The sequence below is a fragment of the Octodon degus genome, unplaced genomic scaffold (genome assembly GCF_000260255.1).
Source record: "Octodon degus isolate 3935 unplaced genomic scaffold, OctDeg1.0 scaffold00092, whole genome shotgun sequence".
Lineage (NCBI taxonomy): Eukaryota > Metazoa > Chordata > Mammalia > Rodentia > Octodontidae > Octodon > Octodon degus.
In genome coordinates, this window is record NW_004524668.1 from 5,812,639 (window position 1) to 5,831,043 (window position 18,405).

The window sequence follows — 18,405 nt, forward strand, 5'->3', positions numbered from 1 at the left end:
AGATTTTTCATCTCCATTAAGATCTGTTTTATATAGCTGGATGCTCTCGTGTTTGGTGCATACATATTTATGTGTTACCTCTTCCTCTTGTATTTTTCCCCTAACCAGTATATAGTGGCCTTCTTTATTTCGCTTGATCGTTCTTGATTTGAAGTTGAGACTGTCTGAGAAAAGGATTGCTACTCCTGCTTTTTTCTGAGGTTCTAGGGCGTGTAGTATTGTTTTCCATCCTTTGACTTTCAGCCTATGAACGTCTTTATGAGTTAAATGTGTTTCTTGTATACAGCATTTTGTTGGATTTTGTTTCCTAATCTACTGTGCCAGTCTATTTCTCTTAATTGGTGAATTGAGTCCATTTACATTGATAGTTAGAATTGGGATGTATTGACTTACGACTGACAGGTTATTTACCTGCTGTTGTTTACTCCTTTTTGTCCTGTGTTTAATTGTTTTCCCTATTTAGTTGGTTGCTTCTGTTCTCGTTGATGGAGTTCTGATCTTTTGGTCCCTCACTAGAACATCTTTCAGGAGCCTGTGTAGGGTTGGCTTTGTCATCATTAATTTCTTTAGTTGTTCTTTGTAATGGAAGTGTTTCACTTCTCCATCAAAGTTAAAGAGTTTTGCAGGGTATAGTAGTCTGGGCTGGAATTTGTTTTCACAGAGGACTTGAAGTACTCTGCTCCATTGTCTTCTTGCCTTCATGGGTTATGAAGAGAAGTCAGCCATAATTCTGATAGGTTTTCCTTTGAATGTGATCTACTTCTATTTTGTAGAAGCTTTCAGTATACTATTCTTGTGCTGGATTTCTGGGATCTTGACTATTATATGTCTCGGTGTGTTTTTAATTGGGTTGAGGTTACTTGGCATTCTGTATGCTTCGATTACCTGGATGTCAGATTGTTTCCTCATATTTGTGAAGTTTTCTGCTATTTCTTCTGCCCATATTTTTTTAATGTCATTTGTATTGACTCCTTCTCATTGATACCTATTAATCTAACACTGTTCATCTTTGCATCGTCTTGCAAGTGATGAATTATTTTTCTTGCATCCTAGTTGTTTTTAAGAGATTTTTTTCTTACCTTTTCACTAGCTGCACCAGCATCTTCAAGACCTGAAACTCTGTCTTCACTTTCACTCAAACTGTTTTACAAGTTTGTGATTGAGATTTTAAGTTCCTCTGTATTTCTTTGACTCTGCTTCATGCAATCTATTTCTTTCCTGTATTGCTCATTCAAGGAATCCATCATTTTTCTAATCTCCTCTACTTTTTTTTTTTTATCAATGTCTTCTTTAGAAGCAGTTATTAATTCTTTTACTGCAGTTTTTTCTTTTCAGATAGGGTTTCCTCGCATTGTTTTTTGTACTTGATTCTTTACTTCAGACGCTATGAGTTCAGAGATTTCTTTTTTTTATTTCAGAAATTAATTCCGCTCTGAGTTTCTCTATACCTTTCTTCTATTGCTTATTTACTTTTGACACTATTAATTCATATATTTCAGCTGAACTAGTGTCCTCTGCACTTGTTCTGGGTGGGCACTGGGTTTCTTTCATATGTTTCTGCATTGGATTCTTTACTTCAAATGCTATTAATTCAGAATTTCTTTTTTTATTTGTGATCTGAGTTCCTCTATACCTTTCTGCAGTTGTTTCTTTATTTTAGACACTACTGATTCATTGATTTCAGCTGTGTGATTCCCAATTTTTCTGTGTTAATATCCTCTGCACTTGTTACGTGTGGGCTTAGGGTCTGAGATTGCATTTTAGTCCTTCTCGTCATTTTGTGTAACACTGTCTTCTGACCTTTGTTGTGGAGCTTTGGTGCAATTATAACCTTAGCACCTACTGAAATTCAGGTGCAGATCTACAAAGTTTGAATTTATCCTGATGTGCCTGGCTTGGGTTTGGCTGCTGTGCTCAGCTCCTTTCTGCTGCAGCCCTTGGGAGTGAACCTATTGTGCTCCTCTGGCGAGATGTTCTGCTGCTGGACTAGCTGAGTGGTTCTGTCCCCTACTCTCTCTGCAGGGACTGCAGCTGCAATTTCACCTCAGGCCTGTATGCCAGGCCTGAGCTGAGTCTAAAGGGGACCAGGGGGAGTAGGGGAGAGGGGAAGCTCTCCCACACATTCACTGGGCCTGGGCTAGGGCTGGATCTGGGGGTCCCAAGAACACGGCAGAAGTTCTCACTCACTCTGCGCATGGGGGTGGGGGTGGGGGGCTACAGAGTGGTGCACGGGGGGGGTCCCAAGGGCATGGAAGAGGGTCTCACGCTGTGTGCCTGGGTTCGGACCGGACAGGTCCCATGGGCGCAGGGTAGCCGGAAGCTCTCCCACAGCTCACCAGGCCTGGGCTAGGGCTGGATCTGGGCCATTAAAATATTAACAGCAATAATGTCTAGAGTAACTCTTATCTTTCTGAGCTTTCTGAAATTTCAAATTTTGCTATAATTCACACATTTTAACTTTCTAATTAGGAAAAAAAATAGGGCAGCAGTGTGTGGGGTGGGTAACAGAAGTCACTGCTGTGTCTTCAGAAGCTAAGCTACAAAGTGACAAAGGATGCCTAAATGTGAAGAGGAAGAGAACAAGGAGGTAGGAACCTATATACACTCTCAGGCCAATCTCTGATCTTCCATACTCCAGTTTAGGATTTTAGAACAGGAAGGGTAAAGAAGGTGAGAGCTGAATCAACAACTACTTTCCAGGGGCCAGGGGGCACTCTACAAGGTTGCCGTTCTACAACACAAATGTTACTTGCTGTATTCTTCTGTAGAAGAACCAAAGAAACCATTATGCATGGCTGAGCAGAACACAATATCTTAGACCATAAATTCAATGCAATTGTTAAGAACATACTTTTTAGCAACAGTTATTACAACAAATTTTGTTTCCCTCCACCCAAAAAGCACAGAAGTACACCTGACAATGGGCATCCTGTAAAATCTGAATTTGTTTGCACTGATGCTTTAAATTCTCATTTTTATGGAATTATCCAAAGTCTTTCCACACTAAGCTCTCTGACTGCAAATTACCCAGTAAGTTCTTGCTAAATTACACTCTAGATTCCATTTGCACAGAGCACAAAGATCAATTCCATACCACCACGAGATCCCTGTCTTTGATTAGGCTCATGGTCCAAATTATTCTGCATAGTTCAGTGTCACAGGTGAAGCCCTGTCACCTTAGGCGATCCCAAAGCTATTTTATAAACAAATTCTTAAATTCTTAAATAGGTGACCTACCTGCCACAAAGGGGCATTAAGCTGATGAATCACCACATTCAACTGATGATTTCTTGCAAATGCTACAATTGCATCATTGCCAGCAAAAGTACCAGGCTTTGCCAAACTGGCCACTGCATAAAAACAGGAGAGAAAAAGAATGTGTTTATAATGGAAAAAAAAAAAAAAAAACCCTAAATACAAGCATGCTTTAGTATTTATTTAGTTCCAAACAAAGAGAAACAAGAGTATCTATCTTTAAAGTTTGGAAATCATTTTGGAATTCAACTGGTTAAATAATATGCAGAGCCAAGGAAGGGCCGTGACTCATCCACATGGCTGACACTGACAAAGGTTCTACAATCTGAGGTACAGGATCTCAGGATAAATCCTGAGGGCATTTCACTGACCTTCTCAGACCCAAAAGCTACAACTCTTGTTGCATAGGTCCTGCTTTACCTGGGTCTTAACCATCTAGTAGAAAAGTATGAAGATGAAATATAGGAAGTAAAGCCATGTTGTTATGTTGAGCTGTGGGGGGCTCAGGTCAATAATTTCTGACATTGCCAGTTAAACAGAAGACCCAATGCTATTATGGGCTACTGGACTCTTTTAGAATATTTTGCTGAGTTTACACACCTATAATATTCAACAACGGAACTTAAAAAAATTGGGGTATAACTATGAATGTCCATTTTGTATCTGTGTATTCAAAGTGGTTGGGATAGATATATAGTTGCATTCTCTTAACGAATAGAATGATTTTTTCTAATGGTGTTTGTAAGTAGGATCACAAGTCTGCATCTTGTACAGCAATTAACCACTAAGAAGAATATATGCAGTGTATTATTTGCTGAAACTGTACTTTCGATTTGATCTGAAACTGTCTCATTGCTATATGTTTATCAATAAAACTTTGAAAAGAAAAAAAAAAAGAAAACTGGCTATGATTGGGTTTGGGGTGACCATTAATTTATCTTATTATAAAAATACATGATCATTTTTAAATAATAAAAAAAATCTACAGAGGATAATTTAAAATACTCATAGGTTCATTATCCCCATCTTATTAAGAGCTTACTTTTTTTTCTAATGTACTTAGCACAGGGTCTACAGGGTCTCACTCCACAGATCCGGACTTCTAGTGATCCTTCCTGTGTTTCAGCCTTCCAAGTGCTGGGATTACAGGCATGTACCACCATGCCCAGTCTCAGCTGCTGTCTCAGCACACCCCAGGGGCGAGGCCGGCAGTCCTTGTGTCTGCCTAAGCAGGCACTTTAATCCGCTGAGCTATTTGGCCAGCCCTCTGAAATAGATGCTTTTAATGTCTCCTTATCACAGAAATTTAAAGAAAGTATCTTCTGAAAAATTAAAGCAGCTGAGAAATAACCCTAAAATGTAGGGATATGTACTCATTCTTTCATAGCCTGAGGCTGAAAACAGGAGGCTCACTATGATTCTGACCTGTGTAGTGAGACTCTGTAACAACCAAACACATTTAAAAAAAAAAAAAAAAAAGTGGCAGCTGATCACCAAGAGCTCTAGAGAGGCAGTTTATTTTTATTTTTATCAATAAACAGCTTTTCAGTCTTGAAAGGTCTTAACCATCATTTCTGACAGTAACTGCCTCTCTAGAGCTCTTGGTGATCAGCTGCCACTTTTTTTTTTAATGTATTTGGTAGTTACAGAGTCTCACTACACAGCTCAGAATCATAGTGATCCTCCTGTTTTCAGCCTCCTCAGTGCTGGGATTACTGGGATGCACCACTACACAGGGACTCTGGCCAGCTCAACCCTCCCTGGGGGAGGGTCTGGCACAGCATGTGGTGCTGGGATGGAACAGCGGTCCCTGCACTTACCTAAACTTGCCTAAGCAGGCGCTTTAGTCCACTGAACTATCTCAATGGCCCAGCTACCATTTTCATAATGGTGCCAAGAGTCAGGCCCAGAGCTTCAGGCATGTAAGCACTACCACTGGGCCTCAGGCCTCAGGCCATTGATTTTATTAAGAGTATGTACATCTAAATCTATGGCTTTTCAATGACCTAGCATATCAACTACTACAGAGTAAGCAAAAAAGTTATCTGTTCAATAATGAATGCCACAATTTATATAATCAGACCCCTAGTCAGGAGGATGAGGGTGCTAATGGACTTAATTACCCAATGCATTACTCCTGCAGGATCCAGAGTCCCACGGTGAACCTACCATGCTTCTCAAAAGGAACGTCATCTTCTACAAAGGGCTCAAAATCTTCGCGCTGCTTTATCATGTAGTCCACCGTCTCCTGTCTGTGCTTGAGATGATTTCGCGAGTGTCCCTCCAGCTGATCGCCAAGAGCTCTGAACAGGCAATTGCTGTCAAAACAAAAATGATGGTCAAGACCTTGCTAGACTGAGCTTAGTTCACCTAGAAAATGATGATGCTCCATGCCAGTCGACCCATGAAAAATCGTTCATGCTCAGAAGAGGTAATCGCAACTATTAACACATCAGCACCCTTCCCAAAGGTTGGGAGAAGAGCCTAGGACAGCTATTCACATTACCTTCCTGAAAGGTGACAAAACAAGTATTCTAGTCCCTCACTTACCAGCTGGCTGGCTCAGGAAAATTACTAACCTTCTCTGGGCTTCAATAAGTGAAGTGGATAACAGACTAAGTGCCTGAATACAGGGTGCAGCCCTTAAAAGCCATCTCAGGCTAAGAACTTGTTTCTCAGCTTTCTCTCTAAAATGTCTTATCTGTCACCTCTTTTCTGATCCAAGTTTCACAATAGCTGCTCAGCTAGGGAATTACTCATTTAACAAAGGGTACACAAAGGACACTGTCAGGCTTCCACTACAGACCGAACAGCAAATGGTAGAAGACAAATGAGTATACTGCACAAACACTCCCACCTCGCCTCCTCATCAATCACCCAGGGAGCAACAGTACACTATCACTTCTCCAAAGGAAAACTTTAAACACCATATTTTGTTTATCTAAAATTCAAATACTAGCAGTAAACATTAAAGAGTTATTTTTATTTTCAAATCTCTCAAAAGCTCTTAAAATTCCAAACTATATATCACAAACACAGAGAGTCAGATACATGGAGACCAAAAGAAGACAAACACAATCTGCTCTCCTTATAGTGAAGGAAACAAACCATTCTGAAGCCAAATCATTACCTAGTTTCACACCAAACTGTTAACGCTTCCAAATGAAAAACAGTGACACTCTAATTCCAATGTACAAACTCATCACTTTCAGAAGAATTTCAGACTTACATGTGTAGGGGAGAAATGTCTTTCTTCAACTCAGAAAAATAAGCTTTTAATAGAAAGTTACAGAGGCAAGAATCATTTCTAATATATAAAGATGTATACTTTGGTGAGGAAGGCAAGAGGAAAGGAAAACTTAAAGGAGAGTCTATACATTAGAAACTAAGAAGCTTTTCATCCATCTGGGACAAGGTTCTAGAATGAATTCTATAAACCAGACTGCGCTGTCATTTACTGCTAAAATCTACCAATCTCAATCTTTTCTCAACCATAGGGGGAAAAGAGTGTGAATAGATAAAACATTTTCGATATCAAGTCTTACCAAAGGGCCTGGAAGTAAGTGGGTGTTTTCGCACAAAGAACTCACTGTTAGAAACACCAATCATATGGCCCAAAGGGTCAGCCGTGTTTAGAGAATTTGCAGTCCCTATTCTGTTCTTCCTTCCTTGTGCCCATGGTAATCAATGGAAGTGAAAGATTCGTGGGCCACTTTGCGCACGAGCAGGTAGAGCTGAATCACATTCAGAGTGAACTCCACATAAGCCAGTGAACAAGGTGCAGGGGTAGGCAGGGTGTGGCTATGTGAATTTCTCAAACTTTTCTTGAATTGTTACCATCTGCCGTAAGTCCATTCCTGAATCCAGTTTAAGTATATTTTAGCACAAAATTACAGAGGTAGATATTTTATGTTTAATATATCAACATTCATAATATTCTGCAGAGCATAACATTCTTGTGAAGAACTTTTAGTATCATAGGCAAATGTTTTCCATAGCAGCCCAAAAAGTACATGTAAACTACTACTGCATGAGCTCAACTATGTTCAACTGTGGGTACATAATGAGAAACACACAGAAATGTAGCTGAAGAGAAAACACTGCAACAACCACCTCAGTACCTCTTATGGTATGCCAAGGACTGCCGTGACACCTTACTAATGCACTCGGTCCTCACAACTCTGCAAACAGATACTATTATTATTCCTCCCCAAGGAAAATCCACCCAAAGTCACAAAACTAATGAGTGGAGGGCCAGGGACTCATAGCTGGGTAGCCTGGCTCCACCCCACTCTTGCTCAAACATGAACAGTAAACTATCAGCTGTCCTTATCCACAGGTAACAAGAGTGATTGTCAAATTTATTTTAATATGCTTTTCACTCACCAAACATTCTCTGAACCCACTAAAAATGAATCAGGAGAGGCCAACATCACTTGTTTTTCTGTTAGTTGCAAGGCTGTGACACAGGAAACATGACAAAGACTACAGTAACCAGGGCTCCCATAGGGAGCCCAGCAAGAGCACCTGAAAAGCTGGGAGCACAAAGCACCATTGCCCTAAGGACTTCCAGGAGACCCAGCTGTTTCCCAAGTCCACATTCTCTCGACAGCGCCACAGCAGGGTTTCTCCATCCCTGCACTACAGCCGGGGATTATTATTTTTTGAGCACAGCCCTATGCACCATGGGATATTAGAAGCACATCACCCACCTTCCTCCCCACCATATATGGCAACCAAAAATGTCTGCAGACACTATCAAATAACCTGGGAGGCAAAATCATCCCTGTGAGGGCCACCATGTTTTAGGGACATAGGTAAGGTCTTGCATTTGAGTTCATGAACACCACAAACTGACAGGTACCACCTTGCCAACAATGAACACACCAACAGCAAGATGCTGTATCTGGCTACTCGAAGTTGTAATCAGACCAAAATGGAAAGAGAGAAAAATGGAGATTGTGCACTTTTTTTTTTTTTTTAATGTAGGTGCAGGGTCTACAGGGTCTCACTACATAGCACTCGTAGTGATCCTCCTGTTTTCAGCCTCCCAAGCACTGGGATTATAGGCGTGCGCCACCCCTCCCAGCCTCAGTAGCCTTCTCAGTGAGCCCTGGGGGCGGGGCCATCATGGCATGCCAGGGATGGAACCCTGGTCGCTGAGCCTGCCTAAGCAGGCTTTTTTTATAGTGCTATAATTTCCTATTTTACCCTGAAATATTAATACATGAAAAAAATCTACTGACACTTCCCAACCCATTACACATAGGGAACACTATCCTCTGCGCTGACAAAGACCAACATCACATCAAAGAGGACTGAACCAGCCAATCTCATGGTACCTAAGAGAACAGTGTGTAAGTAGAAGGGGGTTAGCATCTTGAAACACACACAAAAAATGCCAACATCATTATAACACTACCCAAAGAACAGGGAGGTCAGCAGTGGGTCACAAAAGCATTCCAGTGGAGCTGCCTCTACCTGCTACTTCTACCCTTGGATTCTACACTCTTGTCATCCTACACAACTAGTTCAAAAGTAACACACTCCTGGGCCACTGTATGTACTACTTACCCTTCAGTGTCCTCTAAGCTCTGCCTACCGGCCTTCAGGACCCAATCACGAATCACACCCCTAAGAGGCGTGATTCAGCAGTGTAATGAATAAGCCCTTGCTGAACGAATGGGAAGACCCTAAGTGTCAGCTTCTACCTCCTTAATAATACTACCAGTCAGGCACAGTGATTAAGGCTATTTTACACTGTTTTTTTTTTATTTGTTTGTTTGTTTTTCAACATCTGTTCCCAAACAGAGGCCCAGAGAATGAGCGAGGCAGAAAGGTCTTCTGAGCCCCTTTCAGGATATCCATGAGTGTAAAAATAAGGCACTGTTTACCATCTTCATTCTTACTATCTCACAAATATGCCATGGAATTTTCTAGAGGCTCCCTGATATGTAATGAACCGCTGATGGAACTGTGTTTGCATGCTCCTGTGTTTTAAAAATGTCTTACTGTGGGAATGATGGCACAAACCTACCATCCCAGCATTCTGGAAGGCTAAGGCAGGAGGCTTACAAGCTCAAGCCTAGCCTGGGGCACTTAGCAACTTTATGAGTCTGTCTCAAAGCATTTAAAAAAAGGTTTAGGATATCGGTGGGTGGGAAGGCCTGAGTTACATTTCCAATACCATAAAAAATAGTAGCTATTTTTGTTTTACTTTCTGATACAGTAAATATGATAGCTTCAACCCATATACAAAAAAGGCTAGAGTTCCTCAATAAATTTTAAGAATGCAAAAGGTTCCTTCAGCCAAAACATTTAGGACCCACTGCTGTTTCTCCCTTAGTAGACTACAAATTCCCTACGTATCTTAGCCAACCTACTCCAATACCTTGCTTAACCTTATGTGATGAACTAACTGGAGAAATATGCTCTCCTGGGAGAACAGACAGAAGTAATACCCCCATAAGCATAGGAAACCCCCCTAAAGATTCTACAATTCCCCATACTCTGATGCTTGCTCAACAGCAGCCTTCTGCCGAGTATTTGTTTCCTGGTATCCTGACGGGAAAAAACACTACCTGGAATGTCACCCAAACCACGCAGTCTTTTACAAGGAAAGATCCCACCCCGATTCCACAATACTCAGTGGTATCACACTTTACACAGCAGTGTCTTGTGCTTATACATGATCTAAGCCAGCTGCTAGGTCTTTAGCTTTATCATTCTTTGTTCAGCAAAAATGTACTGAATGCCTTCTATGCACCCGGCACTATACTAGATGGAGGTGAATAAATGCAATCAAGCCCGAATAGAAACTTAAAAGTACCAAGACAAGAAAGCGTGACAAACTTCCAACTTGCCTAAAGCACTGAAAGACTGATGGGAAAACTAGGGTCAATTTATTAGTTTCGATCAATTGCTGCAATGTAACGTAAAACTGAGACACCAATTTCTTCCTCAATGTGTACCTATGCAGTGTCTGTACGATTATTAGCTTAATGTTATTCTGTCCTCTGCCTAACCTGAACCGAATCCCCTCAAGGAACAGAGGGAAAGCCTTCATAAACTCTAACCTAGCAACCAGACTGTTTACCTGCCCTGCAAAAGGAATGCTGTTTTCCTCTCCTCCCGCACCCTTTTCTTTCCTCCCCCTACTCTCCTAGATCCCTATCTCCTTTCCTAAAGTTACTTTTCCTTCCCTTACAGCCTCCACTCTTTCATCCGGTATTCGCTTAAAAAGGAGAACTTGGGATTCCAGTCCAAGCTCTCAGGCAAGCACTTTTGCTTGGAGAAACTAAAGCCCATGGAAGTAAAAACACGGTAAGTGGCCTTCAGCTCGGTAAGCGGCAGACCCTCACAAACCTCGTTTCCCAAACGCAGAGGAGAGCACACCCGAGAGCAAGGATCAAGGGAATCCTACGCGTCTATTGGGCTTATCCTTGCGACCGCTCCATCTCATTCTTGCAAGTTTCGGCTTTAATGTCACCTCAGAGAGGCGTTCTGCTCCAGTGTTCTATCTCAGGACCCACTTCTACTTCCCTCGCGGCCGCTGCCACCACTGGGAGGCTCTGGGGTCACTCCGCCTCGGGGCGAGGGGCGCCTCGCTGCGGCCGGACCCCACATCGGTGCAGCGGCGGGCTCGCGGGAGGCGCTCGGGCTGCCTGAAGGAAGGGACGGACGGAGCAGGCGACGGAGGCCAAGCGGTGGCCCAGCGATGCCCGGCGCGCTCCCCCGGCGCCGCCTCCCGCGCTCCCGGCCCGCCTCACCCGTCCCCCGGCACCTCCCGCAGCTTCAGCCCCAGGGCCTGCAGCTGGTTAGCGAAGCTGACGAACTCCTCCTCGCAGCCGCCGCCGCCGCCGGGCTCCGGCCGGTTCCGCCGCTCCTTGGCTAGGGCCCGGCGCGCCGCCCGCTCGTCCCGCTTGCGCTCAACCTCGGCTTTCCGGCTGCCGCTGCCCGGCCGACTCCTCGCTACCTGCTTTCGGGACATGATCTTGGCCTACAGCCCGCAGCGGCAGGAGGAAAAGCCGCAGGACCGCTGGGCGGCGGCCTCTGTTGCCGAGGAGGCGAACCAGCTGTGGCGACGGAGCCCGGCGACAGCGGTAAGGCCACTGCGCCTGCGCGCGCACCAGGTAGCCCGTCACGTGACGGAGTCCCCCAGCAATCCCCGCCCCCTCCAGGCTCGGCGGGCAAGAGCCATAGAGAGAGCGCCGGGGCGGGCTAGATAGACACCTAGCCTGGTCTGTTCTACTCTTCCCCCTACCGGTGGAGAGCACTCAGTGTGCGGCAGGTGAGGCGAGAACAAAGCTGGGACACAGAAGAAATTAACCAGTAGTAAAAGACAGGGAGAGGAGAAGCATAACCAGAGTTAGAGAGAGAATGAAAAAAAAAGGAAAAAGTGAGCTTACATTGGGATAGCCACCCCTCATGTGATTCATTCATGTTGAATTATCCCCCAACTGGGGCTGGGGAGATAGCTCAGTAGAATAAGTGCTTGCCTGGCAAGCTCAAGGTCCTGAGTTCAATCCCTGGTACGCAAAAAAAAAAAAAAAAAAAAAAAAAAAAAAAAAAAAAAAAAAAAAAAAAAAAGAAAGAAAGAAAGAAAGAAAAGAATGATCCCTAAATTACAGAAAACTGAAGTGGAGAGGTTATGTAATTTTGCAAAAATCATAGCACCAAGTAAAAGGTAGACCTTGGCCCTGCCTCCAAAACCCAGACACTTGTTTATTTAACAAGTGCTATTTTGCTGCTATTCTCCATCTCTGCAGCTTCTCTTATAATTCAAGAGGAAAGCAGCTCTTCTTTCCTAAAAATAACGGTTCCTCCAGTAATCTGTATTCCATTCTAGGGTGACCAGCCTAGATTTGCCTGGACAAAGAGTTTCCCTGGGATGGGTTCTAAAATGGAGACAGTCCTATAGAAAGCAAAGATAAATTGTCACTCTAGAGCACACCCACCTGTTCTAGGACCTAAGGTCATATGAGTAATCCCCTCTTCTCCCTCCACCCCTCATCCTGACTCCTCTTTCTTAGCCTTCTCTCTTCTCACAATAATCTCTCTGTCCTGTTTTTGTTGTTGTTGTTTGTTTGTTTTTGTATTTAGTAGAGTTTCTCACTACAAAGATCGAATTCAGTGATTCTCCTGTTTTCAGCCTCCCAAACACTGGGATAACAGGCTCCTGCCACCACACCAATCTTAATCACCATCCCAGCATGCCCCGGGGGCGGGGCTGGCATGACACACCGGAGATCGAACCCAGGCCCTTCGTCTGCCTAAGCAGGCACTTTAGTCCGCTGAGCTATCTGGCCGGCCCTAAGCAAAGCCTTAAACGATTCCCAGAAATATTCCTTATGTTTCTCCCTCTCATGGTGTTATTTTCTCATGGTCTTAGTTACTTTTCTTGTTGCTGAGACAAAGTGCCCAACACCTAAGGTGAAAGACAAGTTTCATTTTTGCTCACTGTTTGTAGAGGTTTCAGTTTGCAGTCACCTGGCTCCAAGGCACAGCAGCAGAGCAGAGAAGCAAGACAGAGGAGAATTAGTCGGTGGCATAGTAGGCAGGAAGCTGCAAATGGTGAGCCTTCCTTTCCCTTTTATCCCATCCAGGCCACAAGCCTATTGGTGCTACCCATGCCCTGCGTAAACCTTCATTATCCACACCCAGAACTATGCTGAATGAATCAGTGGACTAATTTGGTAATCACACACTTTTATTCCAAATTCACATATCCTAGCTCCAGCCGCCTCTGAAAAGTCCCACCTATCAGTACATGAGGCTTTGGGGAAACATCTAGATACAAGCCATGACATTCATTTACCATATTTCCTTATGAGATAGCTTCCTCCATTTCAAAATAACGTCTCTATTTGTACTCATCAATATGCAAATAATTATCATGTAAATAGTAATATTTACATATTTATTCATGAATATGTAAATACTTCCTATCCTGGTGCCAGATATAGTAGGAGTCAGAGACATGAGGTGGCTTTCAGGGAGCAATGACACTAATTATGATAACTGCTATCAACAAGGAAAGGTGGAGCCAGGAGCAATGATCTACACCTGCAATCCCAGCACTCTAGGAAGCTGAGGCAGCAGGATCACATGTTCAACTTCAACCTGGGCAATGTAGTGACTTAGTAAAGCCCTCTCTCAAAATAAGAATTAAAAAGGGCTGCGGATGTAGCTCAGAGCAAAGCCCTTGGGTTCAGTCCCCAGCATTGCAAAAGGAAAAAATAACAATAATAATAAGAGGAGGAGAGGACAGGGAGATTAGATAGTGACTAGGAGGGGGGAAATGTGGAGACCGGAGTAAAAAAATACAATAGGCTTTCCAGAAAAAAACTGACTCCCAAACTAAAGATTAAAGGGTGGACGGAAGTTGGCCAAACTAAGCTCTTGGTGCACCCGGGCTTTGAGGAACAGAAGGAACTTGGAGCTTGAGCCGTGAAGCAGAGAACAGAAAGGAGGCCCATACTGCTGTCTCGGTGTGCTTTGCCCCTAAAGGCTCATGTGCTGGAAGCCTGATCCAGCGTGGCAGTGTTAGTGTGGGGGAATCTTCCAGGGCTGAGGCCTAGTGGACAGGCACAAAGCCACAGAAGTTCCATCCTCATGAATGTATCAATACTGTCTTTCTAGAGTGAAGCTCCCTGTGCCGTGTTCTTTTCTGCCCAGGGACAGTTTCCTTTCTGCTTCTCCACCATGTTGTGACACTGCCAGGGGTCCTTTTTCAAGACACTGGCACCATACTATTTGGCCCTCCCAGCCACCAGAACTGTAGACCAATAACCCTTTTTATTTACAAACTACCTACCTTTGGATATGTTGGTACAGCAACACAAAATGAACTAAAATAACTCAGACCTGGCAGGATCTTGTGGACCAAATGCAGGGGTTTAGCTCAAAGTCCTTAGAGTCCTGTGAGCCATTGCAAGTTTTTAACCAGTGTAATGACATATCATGCCTATTTGTGTAAATATTACTGTAACTATAGTAGAGAAAAGGGAAGATACCAGGTAGGCATGTAGCTGTCTTGCCCTTACCCTGTTTTCTCCCCTTGAGACAGGATCTCTTTACGTAATTCAGGCTGACTTTGAACTCACTGCGTAACCCAGGCTGCAGGCTGGCCTTAAACTCATGCCAATCCTCCTGCCTCAGTCTCCCTGGTACTGGGGTTACAGGCATGCATCACAACACCTGCCTAACTCACCCTCTTTAAGGGTGCATCCCAGCCTGCAGTGGCCCCTGTGCTTGCACTTAGTTGGAAAAGGCAATAGCAACCTAAATTCTGGTCCAGGCCTTTCACAACTGACCTTAGGATCTTGGATTATTTGCTTAACTTCCCTAGCTTCCTTTTCCTCATTGTTAAAACAAGAATAAGAATAGGGAGCTCCAAATGGAGGTCTAATGGTAACAACGACAGATTGGCATAGTGCCAGGCACTATTCCAGTTTCTTTACAAATATCATTACCTTGGCGTGATGGTATACATGTGTAATCCCAGCATTTGGGAAAGGGAGGCAATAGGGTTGCTACAAATTGATGGCCAACCTGGGCTACAAAGTGAGTTAATGGCCAACCCGAACTACATAGTGACATCCTGTCTCAAAAAAATAGACAGATCCTAGTTAGTCATTATGACACCCCAGTGAAAAATAGGTACTATTTCTATCTCTACTATATAGCTGAGAAAACCACTGCACAGAGGAGTTAACTAACCTTCCTAAAGTCACATAGGTGACAAAGCCAAGACGCATAGCCAGGCCATCTTGCTCTAGTGGGTGCTTCTAAGCACTGTATCGTAAACTACAAAACACCCTACACCACACATGACATTACTTCATTAGTAGCTCGCTTCACTTCCCATGTCTGTTACTGATACGGCCTTCCTACCATTTCTGTTGTCTCACCTCTCTATTGTCTGATTTTTTATTTACCATTTTCTGCCTTAAGGTAGATCTCAAAATTCTCCTAAAAGCCTGAAGGCCCATTATAGTTTCACCTTAGGCCAACTGTTTAACTTCCAAACCTCAGTTTTCCGATCTATACATCACAATTACAAAAGAGTAGAAGGGAGAGTTGTAAAAATTGAATAAAACAGTAAAGCCCTGGGCAGGCAACGAATACCAAGTTATTGAAGTTATTTTAATGATCCTCTTTATTGTGAAAAACTCATGCACCCCGGAGCAAAGATTGACATTCCAACTTCAGAAAGCAGAGAAAGAGGGCTGGGGAGAGAGCTCAGTGAAATAAGTGCTTGCCTGGCAAGTGCAAGGTCCAGAAAAAGAAGAGGAGGAGGAGAGAGGGAAGGGAGGGAGAGGAGAGAGGGAAGGGAGGGGGAGAGGGAGGAGAGGGGGGGGGGAGGGGAAGGGAGGGGAGAAGAAGAAAAGCAGAGAAGGAGGGACTGTCACCACAAAATATGTGACAACGCAGAACCCAAACATATTGATAGAATTGTAAACCCTTGCCCATATTGTAGAAATCTCCTTTTTGTATGAGTCTTTCATCCCATGCGTAGAATTTGAATGAGCAAGTTTTTATCCTACAGAAGAGGCCTGTGGCCAGGTAGATGGCTCAGTGGAAAAAGTGCTTCCCTGGCAAGCACAAGGGCCTGAGTTCAAACCCCGGTTCTGCCAGAAGAGGCCTGTGTTAGACAGTAGCTCTCTGTAGGTGCTAATCCATGTACGGCCTATAAATTAGATCTAAAGGCCAAGGGGAAAGTGTACTCGTGAATAAAATGAATGGCTTACTAGCTTCACCAGAGTTAATTAAAAGAATCATTAAACCTCACTAGATGGCTTTTAGTACAAATTAATAAAAAGTGTGACTGATAGATTTTAGCGAAGAACTATAGCTTTAAGACTTTTAAGGACATATCATCAAGATGTGGGGAAATAAGAAATCTTGTATCCACATGTCGGGAGCTCAGTGAATCTAGTGACTTCTGAAGGCAACTTGGGCTGGAGCTGGTAGCATTAGTAAAGGCCAACTTTTCAGATCTTCTTGCCTATCCTAAAAGGAGAAATACAGTACTCCCCCTTTATCATGGGGAATACATTCCCAATACTCTTCCCATGGATATCTGAAACTGTGGATCATACTAAGCCCTATGCATATTATGTTTCTTTCTGTACACATATATGATGAGGTTAAACTTATAAATTAGGGCTAGGGATATAGCTCAGTGGCATAAGCACCTACCTGTCAAGTGCAAGGTCCAGAGTTCCAGCCCTAGTCCTGCAAAAACATTCATAAATAAGACACAAGGAGATTACTAACAACTAATAATAACATAGAACAATTATAACAATAACTTAGGGCCAGAGAGATAAAGAAAAGAAAAGAAAAAAACCAGTAAAGTAAAATAAAGTTTCCGGCACCACTACTCTAGTGCTTTGGAACCATCATCAAACAAAGTAAGAGTTACTTAAACACAAGCACTGTACACCTTGGAGAGTTGATCTAATAATCAAGACAGCTGCTAGTGAGCAGGTAACATACACAGTGTGGATAAACTAGACAAAGGAATGATTAGCATCCCAAAGAGAAGAGATCAAGAAAACGTGGAATTTTAAAATGCTATTGACAATGGCATGCAATTTTAAACTATTAAATTATTTCTCTCAGGAATTTTCTGTGTAATATTTTCTGACCACAGCTGAATACAGGTAAGTGAAAGCACAGATTGCAAATACGGATAAGGAGATCCTACTTTACCACAGCTCATTCCTAAAGCAAATCACAGGCACATACACTAGGAGGTGTGGCCAAGGAGACGCAAGGCACACTGGTGCACAAAAATAAATCACTGGAAACGACCCAAAGATTTGTCAATAGGGAAATCGCACCTTGAACTGTGGGACAGCCATTGAGTACATGCCTCAGTTTAAAAGAATGAGGCAGGAAGGTGTTTTAGTCACTTTTCTCTCATTACTGGGACAAAATACCCTACACCCAGAACTAAGGGAGGAAAGGTTTATTTAGCTCAGAGTTTGTGGAGGTTTCTGTCCGTACTCGGTTGGCTCCAAGGCACAGTGGTACATGGAAGAGGGCAGCCCTTCATGGTGGTAGAAAAAGCAAAGAGCAAAGGGAAGAACAGTGGCAGCTGCAGCTGACGAGCCTCTCTCCCTCCTTTATATTGTATTCAGGCTTTCCACCCTGGTGCAGGTGTAGCACCCACACCCATAACCCCAGCACTGGATCATGAATTAATCACAAACTCTAGAAGCTGCCCCATGACTGCATGAGGCTTTAGGGGGACAGCTAGCCACAAACCATAACAGAAGGCAATGGGGTAAGTCTAAATAAACTCGCATGGACAACTCCTCCACACACTGGGTTGAATGAAAAAGCGTGTGGCTGAATGGTCCCTCCTGGGTAGATTTTTTTACAAACCAACACCACCAACATAAATCAAAACAGAAGAATTATATGTTTTCTACAGATGTGTGTGCCTACTTAAACATGTAGAAAATGATCTGAAAATTGATAAGAGTAAGAAGGGAAGAAAAAAAGTAACCATATCCTTATTTTTCTATGACAGCAGTGTGTTCTTCTATGAAGTATAGCAAGCGTATCGCTTTCCCCTAGAAGTAGCACTTGCAAGGTCTTTGAGGGTCCCAGGCATCTTGCTGTCACTCCATACCACCTTCAGATCAATGATGATTTTACCATTAATTTGCCCTTGTGCAAAGAGAGCTCTCTAAGCCAAGTTAAAAATCAACTCAGCCACATCCAAGCTGTCGCAGATCATGCATTCCTACAATTTGAGTGGACAATACCTCCCCCGTCTGTGAACACTTGTAGATACCAGTCGTCACTTAGAACAAAGAGTCTGCCCCTGCCCCAGCAGCCAGACCCCCCCCCCCACGAGTGGCCATGGCGCAGGATGGTTGCCCACGTGCAGGAGCTGTGTAGCAGTCTCTGAAAAGGACAAGGTCAGAGTAGCAGTCTCTGGCACCCTGGAGTCTCTGGTCTAATTTCGTTGTTTATACCTCATGTTGTGAAATGCAACAGAGTGTGACTATTTTTTGTGACAATCTGGTAGGCCACAGGGAAAAATGTTATTCAACAGTAATGTCATTTGATTGTCCAATCTCAGTCTTTGTCTCTGTCTCTGTCTCTGTTTCTCTCTGTCTCTGTCTCTCT

General features: G+C 43.4%; 1 protein-coding gene across 2 annotated transcripts in view; it reads right to left on the minus strand.

The window, feature by feature from the left end:
- Positions 1 to 11,353, minus strand: part of Otud3 (OTU deubiquitinase 3) — a 36,696-nt gene extending 25,343 nt beyond the window's left edge. For both annotated transcript variants that reach the window (XM_023722576.1, XM_004637654.2), the window contains exons 1-3: positions 11,025 to 11,353; positions 5,425 to 5,573; positions 3,238 to 3,350 (exon numbers count right to left, since the gene is read on the minus strand). In XM_023722576.1, the coding sequence (XP_023578344.1) occupies positions 3,238 to 3,350; positions 5,425 to 5,573; positions 11,025 to 11,245 (483 nt within the window). In that variant the 5' untranslated portion in view covers positions 11,246 to 11,353. The remainder of the gene's footprint in view (positions 1 to 3,237; positions 3,351 to 5,424; positions 5,574 to 11,024) is intronic.
- Positions 11,354 to 18,405: the final 7,052 nt, after the last annotated feature.